The following is a 26025-nucleotide window of genomic DNA, read 5'->3' as shown; positions in this document are numbered from 1 at the left end:
CTTTCCAATGCCCTTCGCCACTGCCACTCTGATAGAAATCCTCTGACATGAAGAACAGGTTATTGGAACAAGATGCTCTTTATTTTTTCCTAATGAAAGTGCTAATTTCAGACGGCAAAATCTCTGTGAAGGTATAGACATATTTATTGTGATTAACTTTTCAGTCCAAACCAAGAGCTACCTGTGATGTGTCCCTGGAGGAACACGGCCACATTAACAGACCAAGAGAGCCCTCTGCCTGTGTTTCCGGAGTATAGATTTTATTCACTAAGTCCTTGACCTGGAAAGCCAGAAATAAATTAAGATGAGAGAGCTGTGTCCTTTGTCTGTCCTAGTTGACATGAACATTATATTTTGAGCAAATGAATGATGTCTGAGGATATATTTGTACGTACAATAGGACACATAGAGGGAAATCTTCCTTTTCTGTGAATAAAAAGAGTCAATTAGTAGCCTAAATAAAAGATCCAATTTTTTTTCAGTAAGAATTACATTAAAGTCCTCATTTTCTAAGACTTTTATATTCCTCTGAGGGTATAAAATGTTAGTAAGCATTTTTTTTTTCATTCTCCATAAAAGTTTCATTGTTTCTTTGTTTCAGCCAAAGACAGAGTTGAACACGAAGATCATGAAGGACCCTGAGAACACCCAGCGCAGAGCTGCTGTGAAGACGAACTTTGGGCTCAATCTGCCATATATTAATCAGAGGAAGGCACACGTGAGTGATGAGCTGCTCTAACAAACTCGTAATTCTCAAACCGCCTTCAAGCCGCTAGTCAGTGGCGGAAGAGAGAGGTTTTAAGTAAGACTGATTCTTTTGTCCTTGAGATTTTTTTAATGAAGTGAAGTGAAGTGATTTTTATTCTGTCTGTAATTAGTAATGATTTAAAAAAATGTAGACTTCTTTGAAAGGATCTATTTGTAGCTCATTCCAGTTTTTCGTTGTGATTAATACTCCTTAAATGAGCTAGTGGCAAAATTTAACAGGAAGTTAAGTTAAGTTGACAACAAAAAGAATTAGTAGAGGAAATTCAGGTATTTTCACAGTAGATTTACCACTAGAAAAAGCAAAGGAGAACCCACATCACAGCATCCTTCCCAGGGCGTGCCCTTGAGTAACAATGCTAGCGTTCCCATGGGAAGCTAACAACGGGGCTGAGGGCTGGGGGCTGGGGCTGTCTCCTCCTGATTTAAATGGTAGAGGCAGAGGAGTCATGTGCTGTGTGAGAATCTGCGCCCTTGCTGCTGGCTCCTGGCTGAGGTGCCCCAGAGCACGCACTGGCCTCTTCCTATGTGTTGGGTTTTCTGGGACATCCAGGAGTGGTGCTTTGTTTTAACTAGAAAACTATTTAAGATCATTGCTAATGCTAAAAACAACTTCTAAGGTGAAAACTACACATTTTAAAAATCCATTTGTAAACTTTGGCTTCTCTTCAGTGCTCTTAAATGTATATTTTAGTGAAATTAAAAGTAAGAACAAGATTACTTTTAGGATTAAATTTGCCAAATCATTTCTAACTTTCTTAATTATCACAGATTAAATTGTCCCCATTTCCTCTGTGAATTTTTCAACCATCTAGGTCACTTGTGGCACTCAGACACTTGTGTTCTCTGTAGGTGCTTTCTGTTATTCTTACAGGCTTGGATGAAGAGCACTTTATCCTAGAAATATTTTCTAGCCTAAGAAATAACCAGAAAGTTAGATATTTTTATTCCTGTTGGAACTTTATTTAAAATGTCAGGGTAACTAATGTGAAGAGGTTTTTATCTGTTTCCCAGGAGCCCCAAAGCCCCTGCAGTAAAAATATTATTTCTCTGGCTGCACAGACAGCAGCAGATTTCTCTTTTGCTGTTGTTGGTTTTCCTCCTCGATCTAGAATTAATATTGGCTTAGCTGGTGGAGTGCTGCGGCTTTGCAGCCCTGGGCAACTGCCACACGGCACACAAACTTTGATGAGGGCGGAAGTTTCTAGGGCCTGCTGAGATACACGGGGATTATGCTTTGCTTTATGACTCCAAATATTCAGACTTAAATAAGGGATTCAAAGCAGTCCTAACTTTAGGAAGGACTCTCAGCTGTTTGCTACACTTTTAATTATTTACAGGTAGAATGAGAGGCATTGTTCCTGTGTTGTTGGAACAAAGAGAGTTTGAGAAAGGTCACTGCTCTCAGTGACATGTTAATAACATATACTAATTTATTATATTCATGATCCTTTTCATGGAAAATGACCTCATAAAAATCGACAGCATTGTACATATATTGTGTCAAATTTGATCAAATTATTGGCCTTTCTATCAAAATAGTTGAGCCTATCATTTATGCTAGCCTAGATACCAGATGCCACTAAAGAGAAGGTTTTGTTCAGATTTGTGAAACAGAGGCATTGTTCAGAAAGCTCTTTGACGGAAGTACTCAGGTATCTGGTTTTAAACAACCTTGTAGTACATCTGGGTGTGGGGTGCAGCTGTAATTCACCTCTCTTTATTTAAAAAAAAAAAAAAAGCTGTAATTCACCTCACACCCAAACTGTGGCTACGTGTCTGTCACGGCAAGACACAGCTAACTGGAGAGGCAGCAGCAAGACTGGTCTTTCTGGGCACCTCTTCATCCTCAGTGTGGGAGGCTGCCTGGCTGCCCCAGGTCTCAAGCTGCCCACATCTGTGCAACTTGAACAGCTTGTCAACAGCCTGTGAATAACTCAGGCATTTTTAACAAGCAAATATGAGTACACAGTCAGTTTGCATTATTAGTTAAGGAAGCTGGTGGTTTTTACCTCACCCCAGGAGGTAATGGAAGAACTTGGTGCATTAAGCACACACACACACACACATACACACACACACACACACACACACACACACACACACACACACCACTATCACAGAACTTGCCTTTAGAACATTATTTTCTGTGACCCCCCATTTTTTTTACATAAAATTAATTTCTAAAAAAAAAAAGCAAAACCACTAATGATTTTAGGATCTCCAATGCACCCAATAAAAGCAGAACCTGTTTCGTGTGCTGGTCAGGTTCTTGCTGGGATGGAGAGGAAGAGGCGAGCCCAGGTGCTCTTGTCTGCTCACAGCAGCTCGTTCCACTCAGACCTTACAGAGCAGCACAGTAAAAGATCTGCAGAAAATTTGACTTTGATTAATTTTTTTTCAAATAAAAAGGGTTTCTTAAAAGGCTTGAAACATGTAACTGTTAACATGAATTTTAAAAGAACGATTATGAATGCATAACAAAATAGCCAAACAAAGCATCGCTATGAATTGCTGTACAAATAACTCTGATTACAACTGTTATGGCCTAGAAAAGAATCATAGAAGCATTTTTCTTTTTGGCAAGTTATGAGTTGCTGGAGAATTATGCCAGTTCTTTGGCCCCACTTTCCAAATCAATAAATATCTAATGCCATGTAAACTTAGAACCTTTTATTTATTCATGAGGTTGGATTTAATGCTATGATGACTTCTCGGCTTTATGAGTCGCACGTTATACAGTGCTTCTCACTAACTTGGTTGGGTAGCAACTATACTTCACAAATCATAGCTTCCTTCTTTACTGTTTCACTTGGGGTGTGCAGAGCAGTGTCTCCCACTGAAAGCACAATCATTTCTGAGATGATAAAGTAATGGAAAGTGAGGCAACTGTGTTAACGTCGAATGATTAGAAGCAGCAGCGTGTGGGGTGGGCTGCTTTCAGACACGACTGTGCTTTAAGCCCGTGCATATGGCCACAATTACAGTCACAACATAATCTGGCAACGGCGGCAGAATTAGATTTAAACAAATTGATGTTACACTGCAGTAATTCAGAGCGAGCTTGTTGCATTTATAAACCATAACAAGAAGCAGAGTGAATTAATAAACCCTTCTTGTCACTAAAAATAAAAAAGGGAATAATTGCTGAGATGGAGTCAACGTAACAGATGACTCCCGGCAGCACCCTTCCAGCCTGGATGTGGCAACGTGAAGGTCACCCCATCGCAGATGACAGAGAGGGGACATTTTGTTGGTAAACAAATTAATCTTTGCAAAGGTCGCCATTTGTTTGAAGTTTTTATCCAGTTCTTGTCATCTGGAATCAGAGATTGACTGTCACTGTACCAGGCAGGGTGCAGGCGAAGCCGACAAAGCTACTTCTGTCCATATCAGCATTCCTTGACAAAACTCCGCGCCTGATTGCGATGCCATGGGCTGCTGGTTTACAGCTGTCTCCGGACAGGAACGGAGGCCCACCCCTGAATTCCAATAAGATGGGCCTGCATATTTTGCCTGCTGTACGCTGGCCCTCTGCCCACAAGTAAAATGTATCGTAGTTCAAGCCAGCAATTATCTCTTTTACTTCCTTCTGTGCTGCTTCTGTTCCCGTTTTGCACAAACAGATGTGGTATTCATTCAAGTTCGGCGTCTATTCTTCCCTGCACCTGCCAGGGCAGGGTTTTGACAGAGGTAGAGTTTTCAGGAGCCAGAAGACAACAATTGCATGTCATTTCTCTGAGAGTAGTTTTTTGTTTTTTTTTTTTTTTGTTTTTTAAGGAAATGGTGATTTCCCCCCCACACACACCCGCAAGGAAATGTGGAGTCAGCATCTTGATCCCTTCCCTTTCCCCAGGAGCATTTGGCAAATTAAATTAGTTGAACAAAAGGAAATAGCTTTAAAGACATTCTAAAATGCCACATCCTATTTATGACGCACAGTTGTTACCCAAGGCCAGTGGCGGCATGCGCGGCCTCCCGCCTCTGACAGTTGCAGACAGCCTTCTCTTGAGGTTGCACGAAGAGCTTCTTTGAGAGTGTGCCTCCCGGCTCTCTGCTGCAGGGCACGCCCATCGCCCATCAGTGCGGTGGCCGCAGTGGCTGTCGTGCTGTCTGAACGCTCCTGCTGTCCCTGGAACAATAGTTCTAAGGGACATGATGAGGCACTGGCTGGCACTCGGCTCCTTCACAGAACTCCACTGTTCGGGGAGCGTGGAGAATCCATTCTCAGAGGGTGTGTCAGTAATGTTTATACAGCACCAAGCTGTATGAGCGCTCCAATTTCTTCCAAATCCTGTAGTCTGATGTTTCTGGGGAAGAGCCTGCATGCATTCCCCAGGTAAAATGTTGGACTCACAGCACTGCTTAGCACTTAGTATGGTGATTCTGGGCCACACTGCCCTGTGGGAGCCTCACTAGATTGGGGGTGTCCCAGAGACAACCTCTGTTTCCTCAGATGTAAGGGGCACTATATTGAGTATGTCTATTCTGTAGGGTGGCGTTGAGACGCAAATAAGTCAGCAGATCTTGCTGCAAAGAAGTCCTCTGAAAACATTGGTTCTTACTGTTAGCAATCCTCACACTATATTGTTTCGTACTGTCATTTAAATTTACATTTTCTTGTCCAGACGAGGGGAGGGTAACAGAGCGCTGCTGAGGGCCATTCCAGCGATACTGCTCAACATTTCATGTACTCATGTCTTCTTTCCTGTACAAGCCTGAGATGGGGGCCTGGCTTGTGTACTTTTTCACATCCTCCACCGCCCCAAGCGGTGCTTTACATGTAACAGGAGAGGACTGGCTCGCTCTCTTGTCTGTCCATCTCTGCTTTGAAGCTGTGGAGCCTGGTGTTGAGCGCCAAAGCAATGCCTGATTTTGCCAGTCCTGGGTTGCCTGGCAGCCCAAAGACTCTTAAGGGGCCACTTGATAGTTTTTCTCATGGAATGACCTTGCTTCCAGCTTCACAACACGGCCTGGCTACTGCTGCCTAGCTGTTTCCACAAGTGCCTCTGCGGCCCAGCCATCCTCACATCTCTGCTTAGGGGGAGGCAGGCTAGAAGCAGCGGCAGGTGGTGTGGCAGAAAGGGCTTGGGGTCAAGTGGAACAGAGCTTGGGTCTGTTCTTGAACCCCAGGTAAGCAAATTAACCTCCTGAGTCCCTTTGCTTCTTCTGCAAAGCCAGGATAATGATGCCTACTAGGTACAGCTGTTATGGGGATTGCAGACAATATCTTCCCAGTGCTGGCCAATAGTATATGCCCAATAAGACCCTCGCCTTTCTGAGAGACAATTAGCATTAACAATCTATTTCCTCCTCCCTTCTTCACACATGTGCTTTCAGAAAAGACTCAGATTCAGCTCCCTTTACCCTCTAGCAGAATGAGGGCACAGGCTTGCTGCTCTGGTTTCCAAATTGTAGCAGAAAACTACAGTGAGTTTCAGAGAGGTTGTGAACAGTTAAGTCACAGTTCATTTTATGGCAAATACTTTAAAGTGCAGAAAAGAGCAACATGTTTGTTTAAGTTGGGCACCAAATGACAAAGCGCGAAAGCACGAGGCGGTTAATGAGTGTACGTGTATGCGCGCGTGCACACATGGGCGTGCGGAGTTGAATTTCTTACAAGGTTTTGTTTTCATCAAAGACTGTAGCTTCGTACTGGTCATATTTGGAAATTCAGCTGTGCTCATGTGGACTCCCATGATAGCTGTATGTATGAATAAACAAAAGGTTAAAGGACTAACTTTGGGGGCTGGAGCGATGGCGTGGCAGTTGGGAGTGCTTGTTCTTGTAGAAGACCCGGGTTCAGTTCCTAACAACTACATCATGCCCACAGCCAGCCGTAAGTTCTGGTGGATCCAATGCCCTCTTCTGGCTTCTTCGGGTACCAGGCACACATGAGGTGGACGTACATACATGTAGACAATCGTGTGCATGAATGTAAATCTTTTTCCTTTGTATTTAAAAAATGAATTCTCATGTCAAGATCTGACTCCTAGAAAATCAAAACAAACTGATCTATAGCACTACTAGAACACGTGGCCCCTGGCAGTTAAAAGCTGGGAGAGCCCTCTGATGCCTGCTTTGGCACAGCAAAGTTGGCAGCTTCACAGTTGCAGCCATCAACTTAGAGCACGGTGCCATGCATGAGCCACGGCCGCACTGCTCACTGGAGGCTGTTGCTTCTGTGATCTGAAATGAGCCACTGCTTTACTTTGTAGCCTAGGGTAGAAATGTCACGTTTTTTGACTATGGAAGATATCAGCCAACAATAAAACACCAGTTTAAAATGTATATGGAATGTCCAAAACAAAACCAGATTGTTTTGAAATTTGGGTTACTATGTGACATAGAAGATACTAAGATAATTGAAAAGGAAGAGGGCCCATTGGGAAATGACAGTTGATACAATGTCTAGAGTATAAGATATGGTACTAAGTGCCTTATGCAGGCAATCTTATTTGACCTTTGAACCTATAGAATATAGACCATTTATATGACCATTTTGCAGATGAGGAAACTGAGGAAGGGCACACTTGTCTAAGGTTGTGCAGTAAGGAAGTTTGATCAGAACCAAATTTGTCATGAAATCTACTCTTCAGGGCTCCATAATGGAGTCACAACCCACGCATGCTCAGTTATTTAGGGACAGGAACAGCTACTAGATGTCAGTAGGAATTCCATCTTAAAAACAAAAAACTCCCTGCTATTCTCCAGAGTGTCTGGATCATTTTAGCTAAAGGGAGTCCTGAGACTATAGTGCCATAACAAATTACTGGATATTTAAAATGATTTGTCTTATCATTTGGGGATTTTTTTCATTTTGTGTAGTCAAAATAAAATATATAAATAAATTATAGGCAGAAATGGCTATGGGACTCCAGTTATTACTTGTAATTCTTGAGTGTATAACTTGCCTTCATCAGAACAACTTCTAATACTCGTGTACATATGTTTTATTATATGACATCTGAGTGAGATGTAAGTTCTTAGGTAAGAAATGTATACATTATAATATTTCGAATACTTCTATTTTTAAACATGTGAAATTCAAGAGAGAACTATGGTAAATCTTGTGACAAGCACATTTATTTGCATATCAGCTCTCTATTTAGATGCAGTGTAAAACAGGGTCTGCTGCTGGAAATGCATGTGAGAACCTTTGGCATGGAGTTTTACCTCTCCCCTGTGTATTTCCTTTTCACCAGAGTAAATCCTCTGCTTAATTAACACGGGAGCGGTGAAGCTCTGCTGAGGGACTTCAAGTGTGAGTGAACAGGAAAAGGAGGACCGGGGTTGGTGATCCAGGAAGGATCCTTTGTGCTGCTCTGAATCCCTCCAGTTAGCAGCTACCTGCTCTCAGGTCTAGGCCCACTCCCTCGAGGGACCCACTTTTCGCTCTGTGCCTGGGGCTTTAGACCTGAGCATTGGGTCCATGCTAAGAGACAGCGTTCCTGGCCTCATACCACCATTTTGAAGACCCCAAAACTAGGTGATAGAGGGGCTGAAGTCAACACACACACACACTCACATACACACACGCACAGGTTGGGGCACACATATCTGATAGAGTTAATGCAAAAGGGGACTACAGATAGAATTATATTCAATATAATCAGCTTCCATTTATTTTATATTAAATAATTAGTTTGTTTTAAAGACAGGCTCTTGTGTAGTCCAGGCTAGCTTGAACTCTTGATCCTCTGCCTCCATCTCCCAAGTGCTAGGATTACAGTGTGCACCGCCAAACTTGGCTTGCTTTTCTCTGCATTTTATGTCATACATCTACAAAACATTCTTCTGAGAAGGGGTTCATAGAATTTACCAGACTGTTAAAGAGGTGATTCCACCTAATTAGAACTCTCTTGATCAATCTTTTCTTTCACAAAAATATCTACTCTGAGACAAAAGTTGGCATATTGTGTGATTGTTTTAGTGCTCAGGAGCAAAGCTGTCTTCTTCATGTATGAACTATTCATTGCTCTTCATTGATAGTGAAGAAAACTTTTATATATTATATGTGTATACACATGTATATATATATATATATACATGTACTGCAAACGAGGTTTTTAAAAATTTTTTATTTAACTTTTACTAATTATACTTTATTCATTTTGTATCCCCCCATAAGCCCCTCCCTCCTCCCCTCCCGATCCCACCCTCCCTCCCCTTTCTGTATGCATGCATGCCCCTCCCAAAGTCCACTGATAGGGGAGGTCCTCCTCTCCTTCTTTCTGATCTTAGTCTATCAGTTCTCATCAGAAGTGGCTGCATTGTCATCTTCTGGGCCTGGTAAGGCTGCTCCCCCCTCAGGGGGAGGTGATCAAAGAGCAGGCCAATCAGATTATGTCAGAGGCAGTCCCTCTTCCCATTACTATGTAACCCAGTTGGACACTGAACTGCCATGGGCTACATCTGTGCAGGGGTTCTAGGTTATCTCCACGGATAGTCCTTGGTTGGAGTATGAGTCTTCGGGAAGTTCCCTGTGTTGAAATTTTCTTGTTCTGTTGCTCTCCTTGTGGAGTTCCTGTCCTCTTCAGCTCTTGCTGTTTCCTGCTTCTTACCTAAAATTCCATTCACTCTGCCTGACAGTTGGCCATCAGGCTCAGCATCTGCTTTGATAGTCTGCAGGGCAGAGGCTTTCAGAGGCCCTCTGTGGCAGGTTCCTAGGTTGTTTCCTGTTTTCTTCTTCTTCTGATGTCCATCCTCTTTGCCTTTCAGGATAAGAACAGAAGACTTCACACTCTGAGCCAGGCACTTGGGAAACTGAGGCAGGAGAATCACCCAGATTCGAGGCCAGCCTGGGCTACAGTGTGAGACCCTGCCTCAAGCAAACAAACCAGAGCAAACCCCTTCATTCTTTGACTTCATTATGGTTGCTTTTTGTGGTACAGAGAGTTCTATTTAAAATGAGGAGAGATGACACAGTGGTTAAAAGCACTGGCTGCTCAGCTCTTCTAGAAGTCCTGGGTTCAATTCCCAGCAACCACATGGTAGCTCACAACTATCCATAATGAGATCCCATGCACTCTTCCAGTGTACAGACATACATGCAGACAAAGCACTCATACACAAAAACAAACAAACAAAAGCTGAAGCCAAGAACAGAAACTCAGCAAGCTGTTCCATGGCGTTAGGCACGAGAGAGACTGGCCTGAGTGGCCGGCTCTCATCGTGGCGTCACTCTCCTCAGAGGCACTTGAGATGGCTAATACTGTTGCTGTGCTCTCTGGTCTTGTAGCTCATCGCCCTTAAACCGTGCTTGAGTTCAAGTATGCCATCCTAGCCTCTACAGAGCTCTCTGGTAGAGAGACATGAGTGCCATAGTGCGGAATGACTCACTGCTCACCCACATATGTAATGTGAACCCAGAAGATGCATACCTGAAGCTTAGGTTCCGTTAGACTGGAGTTTGGGGAGAGACAGTGGACTCACATCGTCTCTTGGTAACCAAATAATGATATGGTATGAATGTTTACAGATGGAAAGCCTGAAAGTCCCCACATACATGTCAGAGGGGAAGGCCACAGACCTGAGTCCAAGGACTTAAAATTATCATGGCCACGAGCCAAGATACACATCCATCACTTAGTCTTGACAGATGAAGCCGTTGCTTTTCCTTTCTTTGGGCATGTGTTTCCCAGCGTGTTCTGTGTTCTGTGTGCTGTGTAAGCCTTCGTGCTTGAGTGCCTTTCCTGCGGTGGCTCCAGGGAGTGTCGCCCGTCTTCCTCTGTCACTGTCTGCCATGAGAGAGGGTCTTTCAGCATGCCAACACTGAGTGTCTTGGCTGGGCTGGCAGTCAGAGCTGCTGGGATCTGCCTGGTTTTGCCCCACCCACACATGTTAGAGGTGCACAATACCACGTGTGGGTTTCAATGTGGGCACTTCAGGTTCAAACTCGGCTATTGTGCTTACATAGCAGGGACTCCTCTCCACAGAGCCATTCCCTCACCCTCGATGTCTTCTTTCTACACTGAGAAGATAAAATGGCCTGCGCATAGTCACCACAGGGCCACAGCCCTGACTGTGTGGTTCTCAGGCCATGCTTGGTTGATGCCTTCTAGACTGGCCAGTTCCTGGGGGACAGCAAGGGTAACAGGGAGCTGCGGGACGGAGGCTGCTGGAGGAGCCTCACAACTGTGCACGGCTGAAGAGGTGCTGTGCCATCTAGGACACTCGCTGCTGCCCCATGGCCCAGGGTGGAGGGGAGGAGTCGGTTCAGTTTTTCCCAAAAGCTGCACTTGGAGCTGATGGATGGCTTGAATGGGCCTCTGAAATCTAATTGTGTGGTCTCAGTCTGGATCGTAAAAGGAAGGGCTGTAGGCACACGGCTGAAATTAGATCACTTCGGCTGCTCTAACTGAAGGGCATCTTTAGAATTCTTCTGAACAATCCCTGCCCCTTGATGTCCTCATTGATTATTACACTTTATTTCCTCTCCCTTTGGCTATAAAGCAATAGTACTTTCTGGAATCACATTATCTCCCGGACTTGTTAGATGTTCGTGAAGCGGCCTAATTAGAGTTCTGCAGGCACCCGTCTCCCTGACAATTTGCATAAGGCTTTGTCCCTCTTATATGAATAGCCCTAGCGGGCTGGCTTAGATTTTTCTCCCAAACCTGCCTTTCTTTCTCTCTTAATGCTGCATGCCCCACTGCTGCCAAGGACTCTCCTGTGACCCCATCCGTCATCTCTACATGTCATTCCCTTCTCCAGTATCAGCCAAAGCAGGACTTTTTGAGGTGGGGGTAGTGAAAACGAGAAGGAAGGACAGAGTGGACTGTGGGTCCTTGCGAACACTCTGTCTTCCTTCCACTGCGCGCTTGCACGGTGCCAGTTCCCACCCAGCACCCAGTGTGCGTTCCTTCCCTGTCCTGACCTCACACCAGCCTCCTTGTGTCCAATCTGCTCATGCACAGCTGTGCCCATTCTGGTGTTTTTCACAATATGGTATGTTTTCATACTTATTGTCTTATTTGTGCTAAATTGAAAAAAAAAGGGAAAAATATCCATAGACCTTTTACTTTCTGGCTTTCTTCCACTTGTAAAAAAATTAAATCTTTAGAAAATGATATTTTAAATTATAATCATAGTCTAGGTGTCCTGACCAGGAAAGTAACAGATGACACTACCCCGCAGGGCTGGGGCTCTGGAGCCGGGCCGCCTGCAGGGAGCGGCTTCCTTCGTCCCACCGCTATGCAGCTGGATTTTCAAAAGAGGCTTTGAAGTTCGTGTTTTGTTTTGTTTTCCCTGAAATGTCCAGATTTTTAAAATGTTTGCTTAGATGATTCTAAAAACCCCATAAAGGGCTAGAAAGGTGGCTCATCAGTGAAGAGCTTTTCTTAGCATGAGGACCTGAGTTCATTCCCCAGAACCCGTGTAAACATGCCAGGTGTGGTGACACATGCTTGGGACCCTAGCACCGAGGAGGTAGAGACAGGAGGGTCCGTGGGGCTTGCTGGCCAGCCAGCTTAGCCTAATTGGAGCTCCTCAGGCCAACCAGGGCCCCATCTCAAAGGAAGATAACAACACCCAAGGTTATCCTCTGGTCTCCACACACATGCACACATGTGCCTCTACACAGACATGAACACACATGCACAGCCATACACACCACATCCACACATGCATACAAACATTAAAGATAATCCCATATAGTTCTAAGAAGGCAATCTCTAGTCCCAAAAATGTAAAGCTAGTCTTTAGAAAGAGATGTTATAGATTTGGAGTTCAATGATATTGATATCTTTTGCGGAGTTGGCTGGCAGCTAAGGTTCCTACAAAGTTTTGAGGGATTTTTGGTTGTTTGTTTGGTGTGTGTGTGTGTATAGCTCAAGGCAAAATGCTTACCTTACAAGATTAGAATTTTACTTTGCCTGAATTAACCATCTTATTGATACCAGAATTGGAATGTCACTTTGAGCTACAATGGTAAGTGGACTAAATGTTCAGCCTAATCTGATGAACATAGAATATCTTATTAGAGAGCCACTCAGAACCCTCAGTCATAGGCCGCCCCTGAGCAAGGAAGCTGACACATGACCCTGAGCTCAGTGATCTTCAGAGTGAGCAGCATCACGTGTGTATGCTGTAAAGTGCACATCTGTGAATCCACCCTGGAAAGCAAGTGCTGTGTGGACGCAGAAATCCTGGCTCAGCTTGGCTTTGTATAGTAAGTAGCTACAATCTGCTTAGATCGACTGTGAAGGGTGCTGTGCCGAGCACGTGATCACAGTAAGCTCTGTGGGACGAGTGATGGTGTCGCCTTTGAACTGGCTGAGAAGCTCCAGTTTGGGACTGGAGAGACGGCTCAGCCAGCTGAGAGCACTGTCTGCTCTTCCAGAGGGCCAGTGTTCAATTCCCAGCACCCACACAGTTTCTTACAACTGTCTGTAACTCCAGCTTAAGGGGATCTGATGCCCTCTTCTCTGCTTCTGTGGAAACCAGATACACACATGCTGCACAGACATACATGCAGGCAAAACACCCGCACATGTAAACTAAAACTAAGTTAAAAGAATCCTATCTAACATTGGAGCCTGTGTTCTTGGCCATTGCTTCCCGAGTGGCTTCAGCTTTAGTTACTTTTCTGCTGCTGCGATAACATACCAAGCAGAGAAGGAGAGTTGGTTTGGCCTACAGTTCCAGAGGGAGAGTCTGTACCACCTAGTGACAAGAGCAGGGAGCCGAGAGAGCACATCTCACCCCCTACTGTACATGGGAGAAGCTGGTGAGGCTGTAAACCCCCAAAGCCTACCTCAGTGACCTGCTTTCTCCAGCAAGGCTGCACCTCCACAGGTAGCATCAGCAACAGGGGACCAAGCGCTCAGATACACGAGCCAGTGAGAACACTGTCCTCAAACCACTGCAGATGCTCTCCCTTATAAAAGACCACCAGCCCTAGCTGACTTCTGTGTCTTTGATAACACTGACCTGGCCACCTTCCTCTTGGGCAGCTGTTATTTAAATTGACTTCTGCGCAGAGCTGGCCAGTAGAGCTGAGGCTGGGTTGACATGTTGCTGGTCACTAGTCTATACTTCCTACCTCAGTTCTTCATGGTCTGGAGGATGAGAAAGGACAACAGAAGGCCAAGACTCTGCCATATGAGTATTCTTGAGAGATCTCTTGGTAAGCAATACTGCTTCCCTCTCCATGGTCTCCAAGACCAGACTGTAGCTTCTCCTCCATGTCCAACTGCTGTACAGTGGCTGCAGTCAGATGTTCTCAGAACTAACGGTTTGAGAAAGAAAGTTCTCTACTTTTGTCTGGAACAGCAGTGAAAGAGTTAACTCAAGACATGGGCTAAAAGGAGCTGATACTTTTACATGAAACTTCCTGTCTAGCTTATAAACCTCTTGGGCAGGAACATGATGCCCAGCCTGGTCAGGCCCAAGGGTCTGTAGATTTCTGCGGATTTGGCTAATGACTGAGCTGAGCCCCGCATGATTGATATCGGCCATGTTAGCTTGATTTAAGTGATGGAATGCCATGCACTTCACTTGACTACTTTTGGAAAATGTTCCTCTTTTGAACCATAAAAATATCTTTGAGGGCCAGACAGATAGCTCAGCAGGAAGAGATGCATGCGTGCAGGCCTGTGACCCCATCTCTGGATCCTCCATGGTGGCAGAAGGAAACTGACTCCCAAGAGTCGCCCTCTGACCTTTCCATGCATGATGTGACACTCACATACTTACACACTTACACACACACCACACACAAATGTACACACACCACACACCACACACACAAATGTACACACCACACATATCACACACACATGCATCAAAATCCTTTTAAAAATCTAGTGAGGTCTCTTAGGTAGAATTAATTTTCTTTTGCCAAGGTCACTACAGCATGCGTTAATGAATTGGTGACTAGACTGGAAAGGGCCTGTCTTCTTTTCTTCTTGCTAGTTCTCCTGGCAGGCAGGAGCCATGTTTTGTTTTTTTTTTCCACTTTCATGTCCTTGATAGTCTTTGCAGAACACTTATGCCTGGTTAGTACTTACTGAATGATTTATTTAACTGAATAGAATCAAACTGAATATTTGACTAGGATAGCTTCCACAGAGAGTGAAGAGGTGGGAGGGTCTAGTTTCATAGGCATGTTTTATATGGTATTTCTCATCTCCCAGCTTCCAACCCTGCATGCCATTTTCCTGAGGTAGCCAGAGCATAATCCTAGGATTTTCTCCTTGGGAGTGAGCCCGGAGCCCAGGTGTTCAACATAGTAATTGGCAGGAAGAAGCAAAAACAAGATTTTGGTCATTCTAATACATGATTTTTATGTTTAAGATTTTCCTTTGCTTTTAATTTATGTGTTGGAGTTGTGAGTGCAGATGACTCTGGAAGACAGAAGCGCTGGCTCCCCTGAGCTGGAGTGACAGGTGTCTGTGACTCTCCTGACATAGGTGCTAAGACCTGAACTTGGATGCTTTGGAAGAGCAGTATGTGCTGTTAGCCACTAAGCCATCCCTCAAGCCCCCAGTGCGTGATTTTCTGATCACGACACTTTTTCACATTATCTTTGGGGAAAATGTCTCAGATATAGTGGTAAAAAGATACAAAGCTGTATGCCTCTGCCCTACGAAGAGACAGGCATTAGAAACATTTTAGTAGATTTGTTTTCCTTCCCTCTTCCCTACTCTCCCTTTCTCCCCTCTCTTTTCTCTTCTCATATCAAGTGCAAATGTACCTAGAAAAGATACTAAGAGAGAAAATGCAGGACTTCTGCAAACAAAGCTCCAAGGCTTTAGGGAGCCACGCCTCTCTATATGGTGGTTCTTTCAACATTAATCTTCATATCTAATGTAATTCCAATGAAAATTCATAGGAATTTTATTTCCTTTCAGTGAAATGTTAATTCTTTTCAACTTGCCAATGTTTATTATTGTGAGGAACAAATGGGCAAAAGACCTCTTTCCCCCCTAAAGAAGATTAATGAAGGTGAACTTTCATACGACTTACCAGAACATGATAGGATTACAGTAATTATGATGACACTCTATGGAGAGAAAATTAACAGATCAATGGAATAGAAAAGTGAGCAGAGATATTGCCCTCTGTGTGACAGAGACAGCACCGGAAACCAGCGGGAAAAGGACGGCTTGCCAGCCGAGCCACCAGTGGCTTGAAGAAAGGTTTGGAAAACTGGCATCCAGTCAGATCCTGGCCTTGCACCAAAGAGAGCTCCAAGTGGGGTAAATTCAAATGCCTTTTTTTTTTTTTTAAGGAAAGAAAAATTAGAGAACTCTAAAATAATAAAACTGGTTTTCAATTTAGTCAAAGGACTTTTTTTTTAAGTACCGTAACCTCATCTACTATTAATAATCCTCATGTGTGTATGTGAGTAAGAAAAGCCTGTGTTTATGCAGGTTTCAGTACCGGATCTGTCCTGAATTCTGTGTGATTTCTGGACAGATGATTCTATTCCATAGGCACTGTTCATCTGTGACTTGGGACCTGGAATCAGGCCACCTTTATGGCAGCTTCTGGGCCTGACCTCAAAGTTCTACTTCCTGGGGTCCTTCCCTCCTCACTTGGGAACACGTACCCGTGGCAGGGAAAACATTAATGCGGGCCCAGTGACACTGTCTTCTCTTCTGACTGCAGAAATCACATGTGCACATGTTCTTGTGTATACATATGTATAGGCATGTTTGGGCTGTACATGTATGTGGTTCATGTTTATGTGGAGGTCCAAGCTTGATGGTGGGTATCTTCCTCAACTGCTTTTCTGTCTTAGTTTTGAGTCACTCACTGAGGGGCTTAACTAACTGGCCAGGAAGCCTTCTTCTGCCCATCTCAGCGCTGCCCAGGCAGCTCTGCTGAAGATAGTGGTGCTTTCCCTTCCTCACTGGTGCCTTAGCAGCACGTTCGCCTAGTGTCGCCTCCTGCCTCCTGTCCCCATCACTCTTACCCGTTTTCATGTTTAATACTTGGACTTCCATTTTACACATCAGAAAAAGTACCCCACAGCGTCAGCTATATGGCCAACCCAAATACGTGGGAATTTCTTAGGACCTGATATATATTTTCTTTGGACAATAAGGTTCAGATGTTAGTGAAACTATTCTTAGAGAAACCGCAAAAAGAACAAACTCTTAGGCATGCACACAACATTAAGATGATTGAGTTATATTCCTTAAAGTCCATTTCACTGCTAAGTTGGGTTAACATATTTTTATATCACCCTGATTTGTATTTGAGTTTAATTCTCTGTTGACCTCAGCAAAAATACACTGTTTGGTAAGTGCATCGACCCTTCACGTTTGCCTAGGCGGCTCTTCACAGCCTTCACTGATGCTATACAGAAATTATGCCAAAGCCCAGTGGAGTCATTGAAGTGAAAGTCTCAATACTGCTCAGGAAGGGATTCCAAATTAAATAAAAAGGACCCCAGCAGCTCTGCAGCTGTGTGCCAACCCAGCTGCTGGTATGAGGTAAATGAGGACCAAACTTCATTTCACTTATGACCCCAGCAAGTATTTAAACAAGAATGCCTACAGACTGGCACAGTGTTCTGCAGCAAGGGGATGAATGACAGCGATAGCAATGATAAATGACAAACCCAGTCTTTCCTGCACCTTAGCTAGCAGGGCTGCTTTAAACTCATTTCCCAGTGTGGTCCCAGGTGTCTGGCTTCCCTCCCTGTATGAGATGCAGTAGGGGAGTGGACGGGATGGGCATCAGTTATTATTCTCCCGTGATTACTTAGCTGACTGAACAGTTCTGCTGGAGTGCCAGGAAGATGCAGTCACAGGTAGCAGGAAAAAATAGCAACCAAATTCCCTAGAGTTTTGTTAGTTTGTGTCCATTAGGAAACTCTGATGCTGTGGGTTCCTGTTAAATCAAGGTATCGCTTAACTTTTAACTTTACAGGACACCCAGGGAATAGCAAATTATAGCAATATTCTTGTCATCTGGGCATTAAACCTATTACTATCATAAACCCTTTTAATAAACTGTATTCCAGAGAATGTTAGTCCCTTGGAATAATAATGTTCCATGGAATCCATGTTCCTGCGAAAGGAGCATTTATTTGGAAACACAGGCAGAAGAGACTGTTTCTGCACTGGGCCATCTCGGAGTTCCAGCCAACATGCATCCTAGTAACTCTTCAGGAGAACAGGCACCAGGAGGGGTGCTCCCCAAGCGTCCTCAGGGCCCTCCGGAGGAGGAGCTCCTCTGAGGAGCAGGCACTTGAGGATAAAGTACTGCACTGAACTCTAATGGGAAAAAATGTGGACTGTATTACATATTTTTCCTCCTTAGTCACATTTCTGCTGGAAGTTGATCTTTGCTCGGGACCATCACAACGAACACCACTTTTAAGTGATGTTCACACGCTCATGCCTCAGGCTGTGGAGTGTTCAAAGCCGAGCTTTCCCACAGTTGTCTCTGGTTTGCATAGTCTCTCTCTGCTCATGGTCACATTGTCCCGCATCAACGCTGTTTCACCGTCTTGAGAGCCTTCCCACCTGAGAAGGGCAGCCCCCATGGGTGTGCCCTTTGTCTTTTTCTCTTTCCCGGCTTCTTCCCTCCTCCCTCCTTTCCTCCCTCCCTCTTTCCTTCCTTGAAGCCTTTCCAGTCTAGGCTTTGGCCACAGTGATGCCTGACTAGCACTAGAAACAACAGCAACAGTTTCTCATGTCATTTAATCAGCCAGAACCATTACATGGAGTTTTTTCTGTCTGTATTCAGAGATGTTTTACTTAGTTCCATTTTCATAGCCATACTTGCCTGTGCAGGCGAAGGGCCCAAATGTAGCTGCGCACCATTTAATCGGGCAGTTCCTACAGCGGAGACCTCATAGAGCACGCTCACACACCAGATGCCATAAACTGTCACACAGCTGTGCTTATGCTACAGACGTTGTTCCCTAAAGAAACCGAGCAATAGAATTTATATATGTGTGCATGTATACACATATACATTGATGGAATGTATATGTATTTACACATGTATAAATTATTAGGCTGGCTTACTCGACATGGGTTGGGTACTCCAATCATAGCTGTTCTTCTGGCAGGAACACTGGGAACCCAGGAGCCGCTCAAGCCAAGAAACTGATGCCTTAGCAGTCCCAATATGCCGCTGAGGGCCGGAGGGTTCTGGAGAGCCGCTGTCTTTGCCGCCCTGGGCGCCTGTGCTCTGCTGGCAGCGGGCAGCGGCAGTGGCAGCAGCACAGGGGCGCTCACTTGCCGGCGGGAAGCAAGGGAGGCTGCTGCTCCCTCAGGCCTCTTTACCTCAGAACCGCCACTCCGGGTCTTCCCCCGTCACTCTGGAAATACACTCACAGGCCCACACAAAGGTGTGTCTCTTAGCTGATGTCAGATCAATCTGGCAATCAAAATCAACCACCAGAATTGCCACTTTCCATTGCTGAGACAACACACCGAGACAAGCAACTGGAGGGGAGAAGGGTTCATTTTAGCTCACAGCTTCAGGGGTTTCAGCCCACAGTCACTCGGCCCTGTAGATCTGTGGTGAGGCAGAGCATCACAGCCAGGAGGGTTAGTGGAGCAGAGGCACTTGCTGGCCAGGAAACAGGCAGCAATGAGAAGAAAGGTCCAAAGGCAAGACACCTTTCAAAAGTACGTGCGATGACCTTCCTCCAGCCAACCCTCCCCACTAATGCATCCCATCTAAGTATGCATTCACCATTGATTAGTCTGTTGATGAGTTAGGAACCTTCACAGTCTAGTCAGTGATAAGACCAAGGTTCGAAACAAGCCTTTAAGACACAAAGTCTTTTGGAGGGATACTTTCTGTTCAGCCATATAGCTTGTTACTAAAGTTACAATGAATCAAACACCATAAGAAGGAATCAAACACAGGAAAAGATGACCCAGTGAGAAAGCACAGTAAATACAAGGTATTTGAGGCCACTGACTGATTAACATGGACCACAGATGCTGGCCTGCTAGGATGTGAGCAAGCAGCTTCAGACAGCTGCTACTGCAGCTAGGAGAGCCAGGAGCCGTTCCTGCCACCACACCTTCCCTGCTGTGAAGGGAAGAGCCAAAATAAACCCACCCTTACTTTGCCTCTTGTGAGGTATTTGCCACAACAATGAGAAAGGCGACCATCACAGAGAGTCAATGCTGGGAAGTAGGGTTGTTGTTGTGTTGAGCTTGCCAGTAGTTCATAAGCCTGGGGAAGTGTTTTCAAGAAAGAATGTAGAAAAATTTAGAGCTGCCAGCGAGAGGACCCCTGACACATACATGCAGAGCTTGAAGGGCAAGCGTGGTATGAATGTAGGGGAGCAGGATGCACACAGAAATGCTTAACAGAGCAACAGGCTGTGCCTTCTGAGGTTTCAGAATGGAGCGAGGCCATTGGGCACGCATGGCAAGTAAGCACTACCCTCAGCCACATTACTGCCCCAAGCGCTTTGTTTAATTCTCTTTCCAGAGTCAGGAGAGAGTAAGACAGAACCACACGAGCTCTGAATTAAGGAATGCCTCTGGGATAGTGTACAGATTCTTACATTGTATGTTAAAATATAATAAGAGAAGGGAAAGAGATCAGAGGTGATTTTCCAAAAGAGGTTTCCTTTAAACTTGTCTGTGAGTAACAGAAGTTAATAGCAGGTCCAAGGACTGAGATGATATAGAAGGAACATATTTTAAAATATTTATTTATTTCATGTAGGATGAGTGCTGTATCTGCACATGCACCTACATGCCAGCAGAGAGCGCCAGATCTCATTATAGATGGTTGGGAGCCACCGTGTGGTTGCTGGGAATTGAACTCAGGACCTCTGGAAGAGCGACCAGTGCTCTTAACCACTGAGCCATCTCTCCAGCCCTAGACGGAACATATTAAGCAATGCAAAAAAAAAAAAAAAAAATTGGGAAGTTGCAGGCTAAACCTATATGATTACTTTTGTAAGTCTAACTTAACATGAGCATAAGCTCAATTCCACAATCAATTTTGAGGGAAAGAAAGGAAGATACGGAAGAACGCAGCAGTGATGCATGCAGAGTTCTGGAGCAAAAGACAGTATAGTAGCATGTGGTGGTTTTCTCTGGCTGTGGTAGACTTGGCTGAGAGACTACAGGGGGCTGGAATTGGTCTGTTTCTCACAGACTCTGGCTGTCCACATTGTTTACTTGATAAAAGGTCAAAGGACGACCTTATGATTTGTGCCTTTAAAAAAGTGAATGTTAAGCCGGGCAGTGGTGGCACACGCCTTTAGTCCCAGTGCTGGGGAGGCAGAGGTAGGCCGATCTCTGAGTTTGAGGCCAGCTTGGTCTACAGAGAGAGTTCCAGAGCAGTCAGGGCCACACAGAGAAACTCTGTCTAAACAAATAACACACAAAACAAAAAAGCAAATGTTATACTTCCAAACAACATTTATGATAAAAACATGTACACACACACACAACATTTTCTGTTATGAAAAAAAATTGATCTCTCTATATGTACCCTCACTGATTCTTTATACTGACATTCTGAAAAATAGTGGGGCTGAATTTTATATGAAGTTGAGTTATATAAATTCAGAATATCATGATGTTGAATAATAATAGAAGTTCTTGGTTTATACACAAAATTTGAAATATTTCAGACCGCTCAAATTTAAAAAGTGAAACAAAATCTCTCTTCTCTCTCCCTGAAGCTAGTATAGCCTGAGAAAATTTAAGATGGGTTTTACTCAGATTTCCATATAGAAGCTCCACTGAATAAACAGAAGAAATGCCAGCGGACACAGAGCAGGACAGAGGGATATCTGTCATGCCAGGCCTGAGTGCCGGAAAAGCGGGGGAACGTAGCTGTAGCTGATCGTAGCAAGCAGGCCGCTTGGTGAGCTGCCCAGCTGTGCACAGGGGAAGCAGTGATGGCCCTGTGGGTCGCGGCCACTGCGTTCCTCTGTGTTCATTTCTCGCTCTTAGCTAAGAAGAGAAAAGGAAAGGAGGGAGGAGGGAAACTCTAGGCCACAAAAGGCAGAGTCTAAAAAATCATAACTCAAGAGCATAAGGACTTTTCCTATTTCCTTCATGTAATAAATAGCACAGCTTGATAACATAAATTAAGTAAAACTAGAGCTCAAATACAAGATGATAAAATAGCAGAATAAAACAAAACAGAAATTGCAGACATACAGAAACAAATTGAATACCAAAATACTTTATGGAAGTAATAAATAAACTATAAATAGAAGGAAGAGAACAGACACCACTGAATGCTGAACTCTTGGCACAGAGGAAAGCCTGTGAGCACAGCGTATGTTCAGGAAAAAGACAAAAGGGATTAATTAGACGCTAACTGACATGAATGTTGCTATGGTACAGATTACAGCGCTGCAACGTTGGGGAAAAGGGACAATGACTTAACTAAATCTACCTCTCATTTACAAAACAGTTCACCATGGGCCATCCAAGATGCTGCTCCTCCTGTCCTTGCTGGCTACAGGGCAGTCTTTCCCAGGGCAGAAGCTGTTCCCACATGTCAGTCAACTCAACACAAGTGTGAAGAGACTCTGGGGAAAGCCTTCTGAGGGGTGACCTAGAGGGACCTCTCACATCTGACGGGCATGAAGTTGGTCATATGCCCCTTTTAGTCACAGGGAAAGCTGAAAAATGTGATCTGTAATTAGATAGTGATGTACTCAGCCAAAATTGGAATGTCATGTTTGAAAACAGGCCCTAGAGAACAAATAGGTGCCATAATATGAAAGCCAAAGATAAGCAATTTGGAAGAATATTTGGTGTCCCTCAAATAGAAGATCCAGCAAGTGAAGATAGTCACTGATGTAAGAAAACACTCTCAAAGTAAAAAAAAAAAAAAAAAAGGAACAGAAAGTGGTTGGAAAGAAAACTCTGAACCCCAGAAAAAACTGACTTAGAACTTTTAACATAAATTTATTTCAGTTAAATGCCCCCACTTTAAAGAGGAAGAATGCTTCAGCATCTAGGAAGTAAGAAGGCACCTACAAAGAGTAAAAAGTCAGGCTAGCAATAGATTTCACAAGAGTTACCATTTAGGACTGTGTGTGGTATCTACAAAAAATTATGAGCCCAGATGTAATTCAGGCATAAAGGCAAGTAAGATATTCATGAACACTTGCTGGACAGAACCACTGATGGCTTGTATCAACCAAAACAAGTAGCTATAGCAGAGACGGACCATGAAAATGACTGTTGATGGACGTCAGGTCCACTCACACGCATGGCAGACACTGGTGCTTTAACAGTGTCAGTATGAATGTTGGACGTCTAGACAGTGTAGAAATACTCTGGAATTGAAAGGAAGGAGGTGAGCGGAGCAGGAAGCCTGATGCCCAGCTTCTGAAGTTAGGATGTACTGTCCACGATAACCCGGGCTAGGAAAGCTCAGTGTTTTCACAATTAGCTTTATTCAGCTGGACAACACCAGTCTACCAACTATTGCCTGAGGGTTAGCCTGCTCCTGTGAATAAAGTTTCATCAGAAAATGGCATCTTGGTCTTTCCAGTCCCTAACAAAACGTCCCAGAGCTGACTGCTCACAGCAGAGGAAACAGGTTTCTTATAGCAGTTGTGCTGGGAAGTTCAAGGGTAAGCCTCTTAGATTCAGCATCTAGTGGAGACCTGCTTTCTGAGTGTGAGGCTCCTTCCTCATTGTGTCTCACATGGTGGCAAGAAAGGCCAGTCTCTGGCCCTAGCCCCATGTCTGAAGGCTCTATCCTCATGACTCAGTCACCTCTCAGAGGTCCCACCTCCTGTCAACACCCCCGGAGTATCCATTTTAACTTCCATCTTGGGGTCACAGACATTCAGGCCTCAGCTGTCAGCTTCACTCTTTTTACATGCTGTCAGTTCTGCTTTTCAGTTATGGCAGTCAACCTGCATGTGCACAGGCCTGCAAATCTACTCTTCTCCTTTAAGAAAAAAAAATTACCTGTGTAGAGGAAACATCTTTACTTTAGAGAGACCCTGGGGTAGAGGAATATGTGTTAAGCTCTAATAATTTGCTGATGCTGAGGCTGGGGTTCAGTTGGAAGAGTGCTTGCCTAGTGAGCACAAAACCCTGAGTTCAATCCCAAGTAACACATAAACTGGGCATGGTGGCATATGCCTGCATCTCCGGGAAGAGACTCAGACATTCAAGGTCACCCTTAGCTGCATAGCAAGTTGAAGGCAACACGGGCTACATGAAAATAAACAAAATAACAATAGTAATAACAAGCTCAGTAACACGGTTTGATGTTTCAAATTCAGACCCTTTCCCTCTATTACATTTATGTCAGATTGAATAAGGAAACGCACATTCTGTTATCATACATCAGTATATCAACTGTTATAAAGATACCAAGGAGGACAGGTCTCCTAATGAAAGTTGATGCGGTTTCTTCAGCTTTGTTTCCACATTGGCCGAATCTTTCTAATGAGCCTGTGGCATCTGTACCAGAACAATGGAATAGGTTTTTTGTTTTTTTTTTTCTGATGAGAGTTCTGGGTCTTGGGCCTATGAGTGCTGCTTTTTCCTGTCAGCGTTCCTTTGTTTCTAGAACCTCAGGCTTCACGTGCAAGTCAGGCTCTCCGCCCCTGAGCTGTAGCTCTGGTAGTCCCATTTTTACTTCAAAAACTTCTAAGCTAATTTAGAAGATTTAGACAAAGTAATAAAGTTCTGAGTTATAGTTTTGGAAATAATAAAAGGTCATATATAAAGGGCATTGTTTTGTTTATGATTATTGAATAAATTGTATCTCATATTCTGTCAGTGTGTGAAAATTGCAAAGCATGTGCTCTTGTAACTTATACTGTACTCACAGCGGAGGGGAGAGTCCAGAGGCAGTGGTTGTAGGGGTTGCTAGGGATCAGCACTTCTCAAAGCCAGCTTTGGAACTGGGATTTCTCTCAGCCCATTCTTCCTGTCACTCTTCACCCCTCCCACAACACCCACACCTCTCCTAGCTGCTTCAGGGGGCCTCCGTTCTCCCCACCCATCATCACAGCCTCTAAGCCACCCTGTAACTCAGTGCCTTTTTAAAGATGACATTGAAATGCCATCCACGGTACTACATCATAACTTTGGCTGCACATCACAGTGGCCCAGGGAGCCTTACAGAAATACCAAGGCCCAGGTCTGAACTAAACTGTTGTGATTTAATTGCCCAGGATCGGTGCCCAGGCAGTAGTGCTTTCAAGAGACTCCCTGAATGGTTCCAATATATGGTCAGGATGGAGCTGCTACGACACCCCACAACACCAGCAGCAGAGTTAACTGCTCCCACATCCAAGCTCCCTTAGCTCTAAGCTTTCCCATTGCTCATGAAATTTAATGATCATTGCAGTAAAGTTAGTTTAGATAGTAAGTGCTCAGTAAGTGCTGAAGTTTGCTACACTCTTCCCTCCAACCAGGCTGATACAAAAAAAATTATCTTTGCTATAAGACAGCAGAGCGGGCAGATGTTTCTTATTGAGCCCTCTCCTGTGTCCTATCCACTTACGTGCACACACACACACACACACACACACACACACACACACACACACACACGGTGTTGGGCACGTGTAAGCATTGGAGAAAGCCCCGCGGTGAATCTGCTGATGCAGGACAGCATCTGTTCCCCGCCCTCACCCTCTCCTTTGTGTCATTCTTAGTGATGTATTTCATACGGGGTCTTCCTGCTTTAGCTTTCAAAAGCCAGTTGTCAGGTGCTCTTTATCAAAGGCTTTCAGGAAATCCCGATAAATTATGCTCTGTGCCCCCAAACTGCCAACCCTGTATTTCACTTCTACACAGAGCTTGACAGTTTTGTTGAAGTGGAATCTCTCTCCCTTCAATTTGCCTTCCCTTCCCTGACCTTGATACCTGCCAGACAAGCAGGAGGCCCTGTCCCTGTGGGTGCGCGTCTGTCACGTGTAGGCCGGCTCTAGTTACAGTACAGTGGGTGGGTAACCCTGTCTCCGATTAGGAGGAGCTCCAGAAGTAACTCAGGTCCAGATGAGGAGAGAAAAGAGCTAAGGGTCAGGAGGAGCAACCCCATCACTTCAGCAAGCCCGGAGTTCTTGGTGACCCTCCTGCAGAGCCCACACTGCAACCGAGGCAAGGCAGTCAAACCTGCTCTTCCGGTTTCAACCTACCCGGAAGGCAGCAGACAGCACTTCCTGTCTGCATCCCCCCTTCATCTGAGAAGGAGAGGGGGAGTTGAGGGAGGGGACATGAAGGTGGGATTGGGAGGAGAGGCGGGAAGACGCTAGGATCAGGCTGTAAAGTGAATAGATAGATAGATAGATAGATAGATAGATAGATAGATAGATAGATA

General features: G+C 44.6%; 1 protein-coding gene across 1 annotated transcript in view; it reads left to right on the top strand.

The window, feature by feature from the left end:
• Iqch (IQ motif containing H) overlaps positions 1 to 26025 on the top strand; it is a 190510-nt gene that overhangs the window by 34970 nt on the left and 129515 nt on the right. Inside the window, exon 5 of the mRNA XM_055596756.1 lies at positions 602 to 718. Within this exon, the coding sequence (XP_055452731.1) occupies positions 602 to 718 (117 nt within the window). The remainder of the gene's footprint in view (positions 1 to 601; positions 719 to 26025) is intronic.

Source organism: Psammomys obesus, unplaced genomic scaffold, assembly GCF_907164565.1.
Source record: "Psammomys obesus unplaced genomic scaffold, mPsaObe1.curated_primary_1811, whole genome shotgun sequence".
Lineage (NCBI taxonomy): Eukaryota > Metazoa > Chordata > Mammalia > Rodentia > Muridae > Psammomys > Psammomys obesus.
The sequence above is the reverse complement of the archived record's forward strand: the minus strand, read 5'-3'. Positions and strand labels throughout refer to the sequence as shown.